Source organism: Gouania willdenowi, chromosome 6, assembly GCF_900634775.1.
Source record: "Gouania willdenowi chromosome 6, fGouWil2.1, whole genome shotgun sequence".
NCBI lineage: Eukaryota > Metazoa > Chordata > Actinopteri > Blenniiformes > Gobiesocidae > Gouania > Gouania willdenowi.
In genome coordinates this window covers 14,099,980-14,118,631 of record NC_041049.1, presented here as the reverse complement: position 1 = coordinate 14,118,631, position 18,652 = coordinate 14,099,980, and the positions used below count along the sequence as shown (strand labels likewise).

At 37.7% G+C, this 18,652-nt stretch overlaps 1 protein-coding gene across 1 annotated transcript in view; it reads left to right on the top strand.

The window, feature by feature from the left end:
• Positions 1-17,286, top strand: part of nampt1 (nicotinamide phosphoribosyltransferase 1) — a 31,649-nt gene extending 14,363 nt beyond the window's left edge. The window contains 15 exon segments of the mRNA XM_028450046.1: positions 3,632-3,698; positions 3,701-3,759; positions 9,056-9,080; positions 9,083-9,141; positions 9,143-9,178; positions 9,180-9,197; positions 9,199-9,216; positions 10,136-10,150; positions 10,152-10,191; positions 10,194-10,272; positions 12,718-12,943; positions 13,040-13,159; positions 13,227-13,390; positions 14,392-14,524; positions 14,627-17,286. Coding sequence (XP_028305847.1) covers positions 3,632-3,698; positions 3,701-3,759; positions 9,056-9,080; positions 9,083-9,141; positions 9,143-9,178; positions 9,180-9,197; positions 9,199-9,216; positions 10,136-10,150; positions 10,152-10,191; positions 10,194-10,272; positions 12,718-12,943; positions 13,040-13,159; positions 13,227-13,390; positions 14,392-14,524; positions 14,627-14,737 — 1,170 coding nt within the window. The 3' untranslated portion in view covers positions 14,738-17,286.
• The last annotated feature ends 1,366 nt before the right edge of the window (positions 17,287-18,652 follow it).

Genomic DNA, 18,652 nt, shown 5'->3' with positions numbered 1-18,652 from the left:
GAAAAGTGTTATTGTCCCTACACAGTATGTTTTCCCGTTGAAATGTATAGCAGTAGCCTGAATTATTGTGTGAATGTAGATTTTATTTGTTAAGTGGGCATTATTTGCACTTGAAAGATTTATATTCATTTTTTTAAATGTTTGATTAATGTGCAAGTTAATTTTCATATGTTATAACTAAAAAAAGTGCTATTTTATCTTTACAGTATGTTTATTGTTACAGATGGTTAAATTTGTTTTTTGACCAAAAAATGATTAATTGCACTATTCCCTTTGCTTATTGAATTTATTTTGCTGTGAATTATTAGTTATAGTGAAGCATGTGAATTTATTTTATTCATCTTTGATAAATGGGCATTATTTGCACTTGTATTAAATTACATTTTGTTTAAATGTTTGCCAAATGTACATTGGTTATAACTTTGCATTGTTTTCACGTTAAGTACATTGAATGTACCGTATTTTTCGGACTATAAGACTCCTTTAATTTTCTCAAAATCGACAGTGCGCCTTATAATCAGGTGCGCCTTATGTATGAAATTATATGTCAAAATGTTTTAGTAGAACTTTGTAAACTATGAAGCTGCACCACTTGATGGATTTTGGCGCTTCAGGGCTGCCGTAGTCAGACGCCTCGTGGAGTGATATGTACCAGTACTGTGCTTCAACATACTGAACTGAAAAGTGAGTGTAATGTTCTATATTTTATGTGTTAAACCTGAATGATGTTGAGATTATTATTAATGCGTTGAATAAAGGTTTAACTTATCTGACTATTTTGTTTCGCTTAATGAGCTATATGAGTAATAATAACCAACAAACCCGCGCGCCTTATAGTCCGGTGCGCCTTATATATAAAAATAGACCCGGTCAGACCCATTCATTGATAGTGCGCCTTATAATCTGGTGCGCCTTATAGTCCGAAAAATACGTTACATGTTTGTTACAGGTTTGAAATTAAAGATTCAATGAATATAAAGTTATTGTTTATTTATCATTCATAGAGGATTGTTCCTTTGGTATGTAAATTGGGTTTTCATTTCTGCAACAGTAAAACAGAAATGAAGGTAAACGGGCAGGGTTATTTGACAATATATATATATATATATTGAGTCTATTTAAATCTTCGGCTTCCTTGAAAAAGTTTACATTTTATCTTGAAAGTGCTGGAAAAGTTGACTCTTAATAAGCTATAACTCTGCACTTTTCTGTATCATTCTGTCTTAAAGAGTTGGGTTTGCCAATGACTGAACAACAAGTGAAACACTGAAGATGACGAGTCGTTTTAAGTGTGTCTGAACACATCCTTTTTGCATCTTTTGTTTTCCCGTCAAAATTAGAGTTGAAGTAGCCAAGTGGTTGCTATAGGTTGACTTTACGTTAAGACGTAAATTGTGCTTATTAAGACACTGTTTCAGCACCTTGGAGAGAGCGTGAACGAACAAAGCCTTGTCTTTGGCACAAGTAAGAACTAATAGTCCTCCAGCTATCATCTCTTACTACATTGTTGAGTCAGCTACTGCTCTGACACGTAATATAGCAGCAGACGCACACGAGGCTTGTATTAAGCATGCTAATGTAGTTTTCAACATTTGTGATTGTGAATAGATTATGGAAAGTTTACTTAAAGTCCATGTAAAGCAAATTCAAACATATTAAATAGGTCATAAATGTATTCCTTAAAAACATGTAAAAAGCCATTCAGCCATTTAGAATTTAATTACGGAGCTAGCTTTTATCATCTTTCAACTGTGGCTCAGTAACTCATACACATTCATTCCGGCTTTACGCGGACTTTAAAGGCTGGTTTGTATCAGTAGGGACCTATAAAATCAATTTTATTAATTTAATTTGCTTCATTTTTTCCAAATTCTGTGTTTTCCACATTATTTTAAAAATTTCATTTTTAGAAGAAATATTTATTTATTTAATTCTTTCTTCTTTTTTTTCAGAAAATTAATTTTAACTCCTTTGAGGAAACAAAATCAATAATAATAATACAAGAAAACATAAGTAAACAACATGTAATACAAGTTGAACTGACATGGATTATTCTGACTGCTCCTTTTTAAATATTTAAAGGGGACTATCATGTTTTAAATCCTTCCTTTTTACATATAAATCATACAGTTGTGGTCTATATAAAGCGGAACTGCAATGCTTGGGTCTGAATTCCTCATTATTATAGCTCCACAGGCCCCTTTTCAACCCCTTTTCTGATGTGCTTCTGAGAGCAACTCGTTTTGGTGCTGTCTCTTTAAATGCAAATGAGACACTCCATACCCCGCCCCCTCTTCAGGTGACACTCGGTTCAACTCCACCCTGCTCGGCCATTTTTGTAGTTGGCTATGTAGCTGCGCATAAACTTTTTATTCAGAGGTTATTTACAAAATGTCAACAACAGAAGACTTGTCCATCCAGCCTTACATGTTTGAGCCAGAGTCGGACCCAGCGGAGCGAGATGAAAATAAAGATGATGAACCTGCAGAACCCTAACAAGTGAGCTAACACTAGCACCAAGCTAACGTCACGAAACATTTTAATAGTCTTTTCAAAGACAAAAACGGCAAAATGAAATGACTATGAAAACTTTAGACTTAAATTAAATCATGTAGGCCATATCATCAAGGATCTAAAACGAGCACACAGCGCTAACATATGAAGACGATGCAACTGCTAATGCTAACAAAACAATGACAGGGACGTCTCATCACACTTTTTAGCGTTATTTACAGCTTACGAAGTGCTCTGTTCATCGTCTCCAAAGATAGAAGGAATTGAACCCTCAATCAGACAAAGTCTTTCGGCAAATCCTTCTTTATACTGGTGGAGGTTGATGAAGCAGTCATCCTTGAAGTGCTTCGTCGCACACAAAAATGACCTTACCCACAGATGTGGGTACATTTCCGTGAAAAATAAAACTCAACCAGGCACTTTGAAAAGGTTCTGATGCTGGGAGACGGTGTAATGAAGCGTGTGGGTTACTACATCCAACAACCAAACATTTTGACTTATCCTCTCGTAACTTCGGCATCTTGAGCTTATACTACAAAATAAAAGCGAGAAATAAAAATGGCGGATTGCTCGAAGTGTTGGACCTGGAGTTGATGACTAATTTGGCAGTTCCGCTGCAAATACTGTGATGTAATAGTTCAAAAAAGTAATAGAGAATAGAAAAATCGAAACAGATTGAAAAATGAGCAAAACAGAATATAAAGATATACGGAGCACCTGAAGAGACTCATTTGAACTTTTCTGTACTTCTAACACTCTAAATATACAACAAAATGCATTTAAGGGCTAAAACAAGTGGATTTAGCATGATATGTCCCCTTTAAGTCATATAAAGATATGTGGGAGGAGCATTAATGTCACCCAATTTCCCTAAGGGATCAGTGGGTTATTGAATCTAAGCAGGTTTATTGTTTAAGCTTTGATCAACTTCATTTTAATGAACCTAATGTTGACCTGGATATTATAGATATATCATTGGATCACATTCTTCAAGCCATTGCATTAAAGCTTTAAGCCGCAGCATCCTAAAAAAAAAGGCTTTGTACAATATCAAAGAAGCTGTTTGAGATGAGGTCAGAATAATCAAAGGATTGTCTGCATGTCTTTGTATTTACAGAAGTACGACGGACACCTGCCTATTGAAATCAAGGCTGTGCCAGAAGGGAGCGTCATACCTCGAGGCAATGTTTGTTCACAGTGGAGAGCACAGACCCAGAATGCTACTGGCTCACCAACTGGGTGGAGGTGAGTCTGTTTGATCAGAGCCAGAGGTCACCAGCACAGCACCTGCTCTGAAGTTAACTTCTCTTATGTATTTACATAATAGTTTGTGTCACTTTTGCTTTCCCCTGAAATAGTTTTAACTTTCAATGAGATAATGCATCAATATTCCTTCTAAAATGTCTTTGGTTTGATAACATAAAACACAGTTTTAGAACTCTGTGCTAAGACATTGTTTCATATTGACCACGCAGACCTCGGAGCATTTGTATATTAGGTTTTTAAAAAACTATTTTTGAAACCCTCAAAAACCTGTCAAGCTATGAAATAAGATGTTATATTACTCAAACAGTAAGGTCACTAAAAACAAATTGAAATGGATATTAAATTGGTTGACAGGGTTTCACGCTACACCAGTATTACACACAAATAACTCGTTTTAAACCTTTTTAAATAAATTAAATAATGAATATCATATGACTGCAAATACTTCTGTTTGTTTGGAAGGGAAATAATAGATTTTAAGACAATGGAGGCAAAATATGTAATTTTTTCTTTAATGAATTTAACATCAATATATTTAGACATTTTGGAATTATTTTGTAATGAGTCTTGACATTAGTTTTTGTTTCACAGTGATGTTTCCATTCAGAAACATGTGCGTGACGTCTGTGACGGAGTACGAATCCAGCAATTCCTGTAAAATCTTCACTTGACAGAACTGACATTGTTTAGCATTTACATAAAGAGATTTTCTATTCAATTCTGCTGTGTCATCCCATTACAATCTGTCACACACTGCTCTCATAGATTTCTACGCAGACACATGTGCTGCTCACACACACCACCCACACACACACACACACACGCATCCGTGCACACAGGGCCATTCTTCATGGCTGGTTTAAATTTAGCTTTAGCATTGGTCCTGGTGTCCTTGTGCTGCGGCATTAGGTCAAACTCCATTTCCTCCTTCATCCGTGTCCCGTCACACTATTTCTCTTCTTTTTGTCATCATTCTCTCTCTCTCTCTCTCTCTCTCTCTCTCTCTCTTTCTGCCAGGTTTGGATTTGTTCCCTCCCTCTTTTTTGATGTCCTTATTTTTAGGTTTTTTTATACACTGTCAGACAGGCCTTGCTGAGTGTGTGTGTGTGTGTGTGTGTGTATACTGTACACACACAGTCTTCTTTGTTATTGTGCATGAAGCCTTTTTTGAGACACACTAGGTGTGGTTATGTTAAGTGTTTTTCAACCTTGGTATAGGAACCCCATGTGGGGTTGCCTGGAGTTTACATGGGGTCACCTAAAGTGGCTAGTAATTGATAAAGATATATATATAATAATATATATATATATATATATATATATATATATATATATATATATATATATATATACATTGAAGAAATTATTATTATTTTTTTTATTTTGATTCTTTTACAAATTAAAACAACACCCAACATTAAACAGCTGTATTTTATACTTTCACTAGTTAATAATAAATGCAGTATAAAAATATCTGAGCTAGCACAACTTGTTCCTAATACTGGCTACTTTTAATTTGTAATACAGTATAACAAACTTGATCAAAAACTAATTCTAGAACAAAAAAATTAATTTCAGGGTAGCCAGAAATTCCTTATTCTTTATTTGGATCCCCATTAGCTTCCATGAGGTGGTTGCTAGTCTTCCTGGGGTCCATACAAAGTAAAATTTACATTTCAGTACAATTTTTTATTTTATTTTTTTTTAAAAGTCAAAATACAATCATATGTTAAATATTTACATTTGTAATGGCATGCCATCTTGTTGACATATATAATGCATACAGTATTATACACATTACAAACAATAAAAATATTAAATGTGCACTTAATCTTGATGAGAATTCACTTTAAAGTTTTCTTCTTAAAGGACACTTTGTTTTTTGTTGTAATAATGGTAGTCAGACATGAATTCCAAGCAGTAGCTCCTCTACGGATAACAGTTCTCACTTTTCGGCTTTGGGACAACGAGCTTTCCTGATGTTACTTGACACGTCTCGTGCGTGTGGCAAAACCCACTGTATGAGTTCATCATGAAAAAAATCTGGGTTCTTTTTTCATTATTATTTGATGCATAAACATCAACAAACTTGCTTGTAATTTATCCTCTATCATTAACCAAGACCTTTAGAATTTCTTTCACGAGTGCGATAAGACCAGCGCAGCACCACTCGAGCCGCTCTATTCTGCGCTATCTGTAGGTTGTTCAGATTTTCTGAGCAGAGTTTGACCACACAACTGGACCGTAGTGTAGGTGTGTTAAAACAGTACTTTGGACAACTCTTTCAATACAGCAGGATGACAATAATAATAATAATCACAGCATTTTTTTCCATAGCAATGCCTTTTCCCATCATGAAGAAATGTGGTTAATTTGATCTTCCCAAGACAACAGCTGGTCTAATCTGATGCCCAACAATTTTACTTCTACTTCTCTAGTGTCAGATGAAGTGCAGTAATACCAGATAGAGCATTTTGGTTAGCATTTGGTTTTATAAATGTTAAGCATCAATTTGTAAATTTTTACCCATTTCTCAGCCGTGTTTAGCTCATTTTGTAGAGTGTTGTTTGGTTCAGATATTGAGAGGGCTGAAGAATATAATGTGACATCATCAGCATACATTACAGCTTTGGAATTTCTAATAAATAGCGGAAAATTGTTGAAAATTAAAATAGAAGTGGGCCCATACAGCTTCCTTGTGGCATTCCGCACGATGATGTTGCTATATTGGATACGCTTCCATTGAAGAAAACCTGTAGTTAGAAAGATACTGTAGCTATTCATCCATGAAAGTGCTTTTTGTGAGAAACCATAAGACTTGTACAGTCCAGAGGCACAGTTCCCACTCACTTTCTTTCATCGATACTTGTGAGCCATTCTTCTGTCCTATAGGCCAAAGCTGTATTTGGTGGAGTGGCCCTTTCTATATGCAGTGTAATACCAGTGTAAGCGGATGGTTGCCACCTCTGAACCAGGTTCCACTGGTGATTTTATCATATAAAATAGAGGGAGTGTTTTTTTTCCACTGTCGCTAAATGCTTGTTCATGTGGGTTCTTTTTCTTACTATGGACTTTATATTTTGTTAAAGCGCACTGAGATGACTTTGTTGTAATTTGTGATATACATAAAGTTGAGTTGGAATACTACAAAGCATCTTTTCAACAGTCTCTGGCTTCACTGTCTCCATTTTGAAACTGCACATTTTACTATGCATTATTTCGTCAATCATTTTACAGCAATAATCTGTAGTCTTGTCCTCAAAATGGGGTCACGATCCAAAAAATAAATTCTAATTAATAATAAAGCTTTTTAAACTGTGGATACGTTCCTTTGTGGCTGTTTTGATTAACCAATTTTGCAAATACACATTATTGTCCACACAGACAACAATTGCCACTCTATTCAAGGTGAAGGTGGGTGTGGTTGTTGGGCCTCGGCTTGTACTGGCAGTCACATGAGCCCACATTGTGGGTTAGTTATGGTGAGGCATGTGAGGGTGGAAACTTAGTGAAGGCTCAAATCCAAATGGGATAACCAAAGTTATCTTTTTAAAGTCTGTAGGGGAAAGGAAACAACCCTTTCACCCTAGAGCTTTTTGTTTTAGTCACACATGCTTCTATCTGCTGCTAATGAGGCTTCGCACGCAGGACCTAACTCTGCTGTCATTCCTGAATTATCACGCAAACACCCTCAGATAACCGTTGTTACATTGTGTGCAGTGAGGATTATGAGGTCACCTTATAATAATTCATTTGATTTAAAAGTGCCTTTCAGGCCACCAAAGGACACTTTACAAGAAAAATAGAAATAATAAAAACAGTGCAATACATTAAAAACAGAATAATAGAAAGAAAAAGAGAAAAGAAAGAGCTGTATGTGGGTGAAATTAGGAATGAGAATTATAGATAATGGGTAGATTGGAACAGATGGATATATTTGAAAAAGGGGTGAAGATGTTTCTGATGTTGGGTTTTTGTGTGTCTTCATCAGTAGATCTGTCATTGTGATTCAAAGGGTTGTCTTTAGGTAAATATATATATATATATATATATATATATATATATATATATATATATATATATATATATATATATATATATATATATAACTTGATGAAAGCACAAAGCTGTGTCCCTATGTCACGTTTCCCACGTGCTGTGTTTGTCTTCTGGTGATCCTGTTGTTTTCGGACATGAAGCATCCAGGAATGTACTTTGTCCTGTGTGAACAAGCTGCCTGCTTTGATCCTCTCTGTCTGTTGTCTTTTTGGATTCTTTTTTACCAGCCGACCGCACTTTAAGCGGCTGGAAAACATTCCTTTCATTGGCTCCCTTTCAACTCTTTGGAAAATGAAAAACTTAACTTTGCCTTCTGAAAACACCCTGGCATTAAATTGATTTCCAAGAGAGAATGCTGATTTTTATTTGGCAATAGACAAACAATAATAGAAAGTTCAAAATCCACCTAATAAACAAGAAAGTGCGTTAAGCCTTATTTCGCCCGGATGGCACATTCCTGTTTACCCAAATGAAACCTATTCAGCTTTTGACCTCAGTGTGAGGGGGCGCTAACGCACCATTTATTCTATTTCACTGCACAGCAACGCTCCAGTGCGTGCCAGAGCCAATCACAGTGGCGAGCTAGAGTCACGTGCCAGAGCCAATCACTCGCTGAAGACCTGGAATAGCACCAGACCTGCGCGCAGGCAAACGAGTGAGAGAGAGGAAGATAGTTTAAGGCTCTTTCTCAAGTTTTATGCTCCTGTGGACTTCTCTTTTGAGGATACTTACTTTTTGACTGTTCCTTATTTGGTGATTACGTTTCAAAACGTTTATTTTCATTTTTTGTTTGACCGTTCGCTGTTTAGAGGATGTACGGCACCCGGCAGTTATTGACGGGCAAATACCGCGACTGTGTTGAAAGCTAACGGCATTATAAACGCTGATATTTTCACCACGTGCTATACAACCAAATGCGCAACTTGGATATACATGCTAACGTACACAGAGCCATTTAGAGAGAGAGTTGCGACAACAGAAGAGTTCCCGGAAGTTCAAATAGTTCCAGCGGGTCCCTTTTTTTTTCTCTACACACGCGTTTCAACAACCTGTGACGGAGTATGTGTATGCACCTCTTTGAGTATGTGTTTGAAGGTTGGATGTACATTTAGCCATAATTTAGCTCCCACTATATGAATACATACTTCCAACGGGCACTGTACAAGTACTCATAAACACCAAGTAAAACAGATGTGATCTTGTCTTTATTCCTCAGACCATCTTAGTCCAGATCTGGTATCCATCACTGTTGCAACAAACTCAAGAGAGCAAAAGAAGATCCTGGCCAAGTACCTCCAAGAGGACTTCTGGGAACCTGAAGGGACTGGAGTATAAACTGCAACGACTTTGGCTATAGGGGGCGTGTCCTCGCAAGAGGTAGGAATCACAACCACACTAATGTCTGCACCTATGTAATAAATACTCCTCTATCACTACACAGCGCTAGTGCTACTTCAGTGCCCACCTATCAGATACCAAGCCATAGAATCATCACTTTAACACAAGAATAGAAATCAAGGACCTTTCAAATTGTTCTGCAGGAGTAAAGTTGCGGTTGCAGTTTTATTTTTTTTTTTTTAAATTTTAAAGGAAAAATTTAAGAGAATTAAGTTATAAACTTGTTTGTTAATTTTGAAGAATGAATAAGTTCGGAAGTAAGTGTGAGAAGACATTTGATGATTTAGTTGACTAAATCATCTTAATCTTAGTCGAGTACTTAAACCAGAGCTAGGCAGCATTTATCACGCGGAGACCAATATTTTTTCCTGTTAATTTTGTAGTCATTTTGTGTTTTTTGAGTAATTTAGTATATTTCCTCTTTGCTGTTTTTCTGGTTGTTTTCTTCTGTGTATTTTTGTTGTGGTTTTGTATTTTTTGCATGTTATTTGTGTTGATATTTTGTGTTTTTTGGAATCAATTTTTTTGGCATCATTTTTTGTATTTTTATTGTGATTTTGTAAACATTTTTCGCTCATGTTGTCCGTTTTTTGGAGTAAATTGTGAGGTTTTTTTCTGTATTTTATAAGTTCTTTAGTACATTTTTCTGTTTTTTTTTTTTTTTTTTTTTTGGTTCCTTCTTGTGAGTTTTTTTCTGTGGAGGCTGCACAAAATGAAAAAACCAGGGCAACATGTGGCTGTCAGTTGCCCATGTCTGAGTTACACTTTAACAAGACTACGCCAACTAAAAATGATAACCTAAACTAAGCTGAACTTTGAAGGCTGATAATGAAATAAAACATTTCTGTCTAAATGACCGCCACTGCTCTTAACGTGTTCTTTCCCTCCGTGTTCACAGACTGCTGGTATCGGTGGCTTCTGCACATCTGGTCAACTTCAAGGGCACCGACACGGTCGTGGCATCAGCGTCATTAAGAAATATTACGGCACCAAAGACCCCGTGCCTGGATATTCTGTGCCTGCTGCTGAGCACAGGTAACACACACACACACCACACACACACACACACACACACCACACACACAACACACCACCACACACCCACACCCCACTAATACTCACAAACCACACCACCACACACACACACACACACACACACCACACACACACACACACACCACAAACATGGTTTTATCATCAAACATGAAGTAAAACTTGGATATAAATCTCTATGATGCCTACATCAGGTTGGTCAGTATTATTTTTATTGATACTGTGTATATACAGTATAAACATATTATGATTAATGTTTGTGCATTACATACAGGTATAGTGTTTGTATGTGTGATGTAAGTCTGTCAGTTGGAAACCTGAACCAGGCTCTAGTAATGTTGCTGCCTATTTTTTTATTGCGTGCAGCGTTAATTATTCACAAAGGTCATTCTTTCACATCTTCAAGTGTAAAGACACGCATTCATCTCCATTCATGCCTCAGGTGAGACGAGCTGGATGGAAGCCAGGCCTCGTTGCCAGCTCCTGTAACCCTCATCCTTAGTCGGTCTTAGTTCAGCTCAAAGTAAGGCTGCACGATTAATCGATATCAATCAAAATCAGATAAAAAGGCATAATAGGAAAATCATTTTGCCGGTTAAACATGTGTAATCACAGCAAGAGTGTCTCTCCCTTTACAAACTGTTGAAAAACAAATTTCAAACGCATGTTTACCGTGATAGAACCCCGCTACAACCTTTTCTTTTTTAAATGTGAATTTAAATTAATTTTTTTTCCTAATGCCACGTTGTCTTTTTAAAATGCAGAGGGATTCATTTTTGCTTGGGCAGGTTGTTATTTTATTAAACCCACAGGGGATTTAACATTCTTTGTAAAAGCTTTGCTGTTGTACTTTATTCTCAATATGGACATTTGTGTTTCTTTTTCAATTAAAAGAAAGTACTTGCAATAATTTAATCCAGTGTCTTTTTTTAATTTTATTATAATTATTATTATTAAAGGGAGAAATCAAAAATCGAGTTTTCAAAGTAAAAAATTGTGATTTGGTTTTGAGCTGAAATGGTGCTGCAGTGTGTGAGATGTGCAGGTTTTATAAGAGTTTGTAGGAGTTGATTCAGCCTCGAGCAGAGGTTGGAGGTGGTTTATTCTCCAGCTGGTCTATCCTCGCTCTAATGAGGGGGACAGTCGCTTCAGTGGCATCTGTCATTGTGTCTCTGGGCAAGGCACTTCACCCACATTATTATATAGTATGAATGGAGTGAGTGAGTGTTGGTGGTGGTCCGAGGGGCCGATGGCACACTATAACAGCCTCGCTTCTGTCAGTCTGCCTCAGGCCAGCTGTGGCTACAATAGTAGCTTACCACCACTGTGTGTGGAGTGAAAGAATAATGCCTTCATTCTGTAAAGCGCTTTGCGTGTCTATGATAAAGCGCAATATAAAATCCAATGCATTTATTATTATTATGAGCTGTGGTGCCGTTTTATTTTGTCATTGGCTTGTGATGCTGGAGGTGGGGGCGACCTCTGATTGGACGCTGCTCTGACGCGCACGTATCTCACATGCTTCTATTTTGTAGCACTGATCCATTTATCCTGGACACACGCACACACACACACACACACACACACACACACACACACACACTGCTCTCCTTCTGCATGGTCACTCCATTCTCTACTTACTGCTGCTCCAGAGAACCCTCCTCCCTGTCTCATGGATGGGGCGGGTGTTGCCATAACAACGGTTATGTAATTACACCCTTTTTTCAGATACCTCGTGGTGAGGAGTGGCTGTAAATTTCCGTTTTGATTTCAGTGTAAAGGCGGTATCCGGAAATACTCAAGACCACCATAACCAAATCGTATCGGATTGAAAACAAAGTATTTATTAATGTATATTAATACATTTTATAATGTATTTATATTAATGTAAGTAGACAGATCCCTAATTTGCAATATTCCCAACTGGAATCTGGTGCGTGTATCTTTTTTTTAATTGCTGATAAAAATTGTTCTTCTTCCTGACTGTGAAAATGATCAGATGTTCCTCTGAACCAAGAGGATCTGAAATGCTTTATTAAAGAGCAGCATTAATAGCAGAGATGAGATGTCAGAACAAACACCAACCACTTTTCAACATTTCAAACCAAGTGAATCAAGAAACCATCAAACACCACATTCATCACTTTTCTTCCACAGTTTCCATCTCTCTGAAATATAAACTGACTGATGAACATTTCACAGCAGCTCTTGGTCCCACAGGATCTGGTTCATTCATTTAAGTCTAAACTGAACTGCACTGCCCACTGCTGGTTGGTCTGCAGCATTGTCACAGGCAAATGGGTTTTATTTTTAATTTCATTTATATTACATTAATGCTCAGCTTCATTGTGCTGAACTGAAGTGTTTTTCAAATTCCTATTTTTTGTTTATGTTAAAGTCATCTCTGCTGTGGCCTTCTCTCATCAGCACCATCACAGCGTGGGGCAAAGACCATGAAAAAGATGCTTTCGAGCACATCATCAAGCAATTCCCCAATGTGCCCGTGTCCATAGTCAGCGACAGCTACGACATCTACAACGCCTGTGAGAAGATCTGGGGAGAAGACCTGAGAGGGTTGATAGAGACTCGCAGCAGCGATGCTCCGCTGGTGGTCCGACCTGACTCTGGAAACCCATTGGACACGGTTTTAAAGGTACAGGATAAAAGGCAACGTAGTGAAAGCAAGCCCATCACCTCCATGATTCTTATCAAACAACCTACTTCCTTCTTCCTCTGCTGCTGCTGTAAGGTGCTGGAGATTCTGGGTAAAAAGTTTTCAGCAGAAGAAAACTCCCAAGGTTTCAAGGTTCTTCCTCCTTACATCAGAGTTATTCAAGGAGATGGAGTGGATATCAACACACTGCAAGAGGTTTGAACCACTGCAACAACTTTGTTTGTTCTGGTGTTTTAATGTGTTTATTTGTTTGATTTTTCAGATTGTGGAGGGTATGAAGGAACACAGATGGTCCATTGAGAACATTGCATTTGGATCAGGTGGAGCTCTGCTGCAGAAACTCACCAGAGATCTGCTGAACTGCTCCTTCAAATGCAGCTACGTGGTCACCAATGGACTCGGGGTGAGAAGCAGCAGCAGCAGGAAGTGGGACTTCAGATGTTCATTTGTGGCATCTTCATGTTCCTTTGATCCACATTAATCACAGAAGACTAACTCCTGTAAATCTTAGTGGAAAGTCCTCATGTTTAGAAAATAAAATCAAAGTTGGGATTATTTAACCCTCCTAAGATCCTCAGGGTCAATTTGACCCCATTCAATGTTTATCATTCTAAATATGAGGGTGGTTGGACAATATTCCCATGAGAACTTTCCCACACCATGGGCATGAATGTGTGTGTGTATGTTTGACCAACTACTCACACCTGCCAAAGTAGAACTGATATTTGCTATGCTGTGGAGGGCAGGGTAGTTCATGCAAATAGGGAGCAGCAAATGTATAAAAGCTTGCATGGCAGCCTTTTATTAAAATCAAACAACAACAAAAAGCCATAAACAAAAACAAACAAAGAGTAAAAAAACCTCCAACTCTTCCATTGTCGGTCCTGAGCCCAGATAACGAAAGAGGAGAGGTGAGTGAAACTTTATAGTGAATAACCACAAATGTGTTACAAAAAGGAGATAAAAATAAGTAAATACATATGTTTATGAGAGGAAAGAGGTGGTTATGGATGTGCACCCCAAATTAGAAAATATGGTGGAGCTGTAGCAAAGGTCATATCACCACCACAACCAATAGGGTTCATTCTATTGTGGTCATTAGTGTTGTCACTAAATTTGAGAAGATTTGGATGAAAACTATTCAAGATAAATAAATTCTAGTTAAAAAGTTTGGCCTGATGGTGGCGCTAGAGAACATTCATTATCAATGGGTTATTTATGTGTTCAACAAATGAACAAAGAGTCTGACACAAAAAGTTGGTCAACGATTTTCTGAAAACCATTTTCTGGAGGCAAATATCCCTGGGGTCAGATTGACCCCAAGGGTAAAAGGTGTTAATAGGAGGCTTAAATTATAACTAAACATTACGAGGTTTGTCTGTGGATCATATTAATCATGTGTGTAACTTTGCTGTACTGTGGTTCAGGTGAATGTTCAAAGACCCGGTGGCTGATCCCAACAAGAGGTCTAAGAAGGGCCGCCTCTCTCTGCACCGGACTCAGAGTGGAGACTTTGTCACCCTGGAGGAGGGCAAGGGGGAGATGGAAGAGTACGGGGTGGTAAGTTACCGTCACAGCCCTCTTTAACACTCGTCTTCTTCATTGTATCTGTTTGTTCAACCTTTCCTCCTCTTCCTGCTTGTTTTTCCCGTGTCTTTCCAGGACTTGTTGCACACAGTCTTTCAGAACGGGAAGATAGTGAAGACGTACACGTTTGATGAAATCAGAGACAATGCCAAGGTCAAAGAGAGTGAGATCCAAGAGCTGCACTGAGTGAAAGTCTCTATACCCCAAAACATCACACCTCCTCCCCTCCCTTTTTTTTTCCACCCCTTCACTTTTTTGGCATCCAGCACGAGCCGAGGTAATGGAGGCTGTGTGCACTGCTGATAAACTCCGCCCCCAAAGCCCAACAATCCTAAACGTGCCCGAAAAGCATCTCATTACATTTCCTCGAAGTGAGAAACAAAGAATTTTGAATATTATGAAAAATGTAAAATAAAACATCCTCTTGATGATTATTCAGTGTAAAGCTGTCGGGGAACGATCAGTGTGACATGAAGCTGGAAGGTGATTGGCTGCTCGTCTCTGAATGAAGTCGGTTTGAAGCCAAACTGGCGATACTCCGCACGCATCCTGTACAGAAAACCTTACATGTCTGCATACACGTAGCTTTTGTCTGTTAGTGAAGGAGGGAAACTTATTAGCACTTAATAAAACACCAGCTACCAGTTAATAATACTATGCTTCAACCTGGAAGCCAAACGTATCAAAGGAATTGATCACTTCTGTAATTCCTGCTTGTAAAGGTTACTTAAGGTCAGTGTCTTTGGAGTCGTAAACACTCTCCTCCACCCGCCAGCACACGTGATTTAGTGCATCACACACGTTTCCTTCCTTCTGTTCACATTATAAAGGTCAGATCTACAACTCAAACAGGAAGTAGGCTCGCATTCCTGAAGCCATGTTTAAATCTTTTGCCAAATTGAGTCAAATATATTCAAAGAGAAAAAAGATAGATCCCTTTGGTAAGTTTTGGATTTGACTTTGATAATGCTGAACGGTGACCAAGAAATTACAATTTTATTAAAAACTACATACGTCACCCAAATTGTCTTCACTGGAATGAAGATTTGTATAAATGAGCTGAAATATGTGTGGGTTCTGGTTTGAAATTAGTGTTTGTTGTGCCATTTGTGTGTGTCTGAAAAAGTGTGTAGTTTTCCTTTTATGCAAATGTATTAACGGGGGTGATGAAGAATAAGCTTTTATTCTGCGTTGCTGGCCTTTTATTTTGAAAGCAGCCACAGTCTTGTCACAGTGATGATAATACAGCGGTGCAAGTTATATTCATTGGGGCAACAAAAAGCAGCTGATACATTTTATCGGCAACAAGTTGCCCTTCGTGTCACTGCCTTAAATTGTGAAAAATCAATAGAAACATTCAACAAAAGGTGGGATTTGTGCTCGTTCATGCCTTTTGTGAGTTTGTTGTTTTCTGTTGTAACTGGGAGATAGTGACATCACAGGAAGTAGAAGCTCTTTTCTCCAGAGACCATTGAGCAACAGAGGGACAATGTCATACTTGACAGAACTCAAGTTGGCCAAGCCCAGAAAGAACTCATAGTAACGCATCAAAGCAATTGGTAGATGCTTTGAAGCTTTCCTCATGAAAGAACTTGTAGGGACACAATGCAATCAGTAAATGCTTTGATGTTTCCCTTATGAAAAAACTCATAGGGACAAATCAAAGCAATCGATAGATGCTTTTATGCTTTCCTCATGAAAGAACTAGTAGGGACACATCAAAGCTAAGGGGAGATGCTTTGATTTTTTTTTATATATATATGAAAAAATTGCGTAGGGACACATCAAAGCAATTAGTAGGTGCTTTGATGCTTTCTTCATGAACGAACTTGTAGGGATGCATCAAAGCAATCGGTGAAGGCTTTGATGCTTTCCTCATGACAGAACTTGTAGGGATGCATCAAAGCAATTGTTAAAGCATGTCAGGAAATCAAAGTAAATTTCCTGACAAAAAGTTTGTCTAAATAGATGAAACCTTATTTTTTGTTTTTTAATACAAAGAACTTGCTGGAATTATTAGGAATTGGAAAGACACAAAATGTTTGTTTCAAGAAGTCCCGAGCAAGGAATGGTATTCACAGGCTAATCCAAAGATATTCCCAGCATTGGTTCCAACTTGTGTTCGGTTCTTAATTCAATAGTTTGCGATCTAATTTCCATCTTTTTAGAAGTGTTGGCTTGGCTATCCCACCCAGCTATAGATTAATCCCTGTAATGTCACCATCTTCCCACAGCTTGTCAACTTTTAAAGCAAATGGTTTCTCTTATAGCGACTTTTAATTTTTATATTTTGATACAGTCTTGGTTCGTACCTCAAAGAAATATTTTCAATGACAGAGAAGGAAAAATAAAAAGTGCCAGAAATATTGCAGCAAATATCCTGAATTCCAAACTGATGCGGTCATACCACGCTGGATGGTGTTTGTGTGTCAGACTATTCTTGTAGCAGCAGATCATCCAAAAGTGCTCGACTGAAGTGTTAGTGTGATTGACAGCTTCTCTCAATCTGTGTGTGTGTGACTGTGCGTGTGCGCATGTTGTCCTGTGTGAATGAATGTCTTGTGTGTAATTGTGTAATGAGCCTAAAGTGTTGGTGATCCTCTCTCTTTGTTTGACTCGATTGTGTATGTTGGTTGTTCCAACTTTTCTCCCAGCACAACTGAAATTTTAACATTACTTGCTATATTGTCAACCACTCAATGATTAAAGATGCCACCCTGTCAGTTTGAAATAATGTCTTTATTTGTGTCACTTTTTTTAATACTATTTTTTATTGATAGGGCCATCTAGTGGCCAGTTTTTTTTTTTTTTTTTTTAAGACAAAAATAAACAGAACGAGAAAACAAAGATGCACTTTTAGTGCCGGAGAACACACTTGACTTTGGATTATCAGAAAAGCAAAAGTGATTGTAATTAGAAAATAAAGCACTAATTAAAGCTTTGATGACGACAACAAAATTGTGATTGTATCTGATCCGAGGGCCAGATTACGAACATTTATGTCAGCACTTAGAATAATGATCAATTTGAGCATTAATACAGGAACAAACAAAAAAGAGTTTTGTGATTGTGTTTTTTATTTTGTGTTTTTGGAGTCTTGTGGATTTTTGTTGTCAATTTGTACATTTATATATATGTTGGGTTTTTTTTAGGTATATGTGTTTTTGGACTCATATTATGCATTGTTGTTTATGTATAATGTAATTTTGTAGTCATGTGTCTACAGTGGGCCGCACAAAATTAGACGAAGGGCCATATGTGGCCCCTGGGCCAGCAGTTGCCACTATCTGTATTTGGAGATGTTAGTTGTTTTTCTACCAGAGAACACATTAACAAAAATGGGGCGCTATAGCAACTGTTTCTAAACTCTGAAAAGTTGATTTCATGCTGAAACAACAAATTTAATAAACCAAATTTGGCTTCTATTTTATTATTTCACAAAACGAGAAATAAAACCCATTAAAAAAATCACACTTCATATCAATCAATTCCAGATATTTATGACAGAACGTGCCATCATAAAACAACAACAATAATGAATCTTGTTAAATATAGTAGCCATTCAATTCAACTTTATTTAATGCAAATTAGAACAAAGTCATCTCAAAGCGCTTAACTCATTGAGTGCCATTCACGTCTATAGACGTGAATTGTGTTTTTCGGCTGGGGGTGCTAGGAACAGTGTGACGAAGCTCTCCGGTGAATATCTAACTTGTCCAATGATGTAGTGACCAACTAGTGCCTGTAGGTGGCAGCAGCGCACCTTTGGATGAGAGATCACCGTGATGGGCAAAGCTCAGAGGGAGAGGAAAGGAGTTTACAAGACAGAAAATGGCGCCATCAGAGTTGATGCTGAAGTTCACAGCAGTGCACATGCAACCAGAGCCTGTGTGGAGCTAAGTGGACTATTGAGTGTGTCACAATGGTGAGAGAACGAAAAAAAAAAAAAAAAAAAAAACGGGGCAAGCGGTGACACTCGGCATGTCTGGGATGAATAGGAAGTTGATGTGTGGAGAATGACGGGGGAGAGACTTGGAGGAATGTCAAAATACAGTAAGAAATCCATTCAACGCTGACATAGATAGCATAATAATAATAATG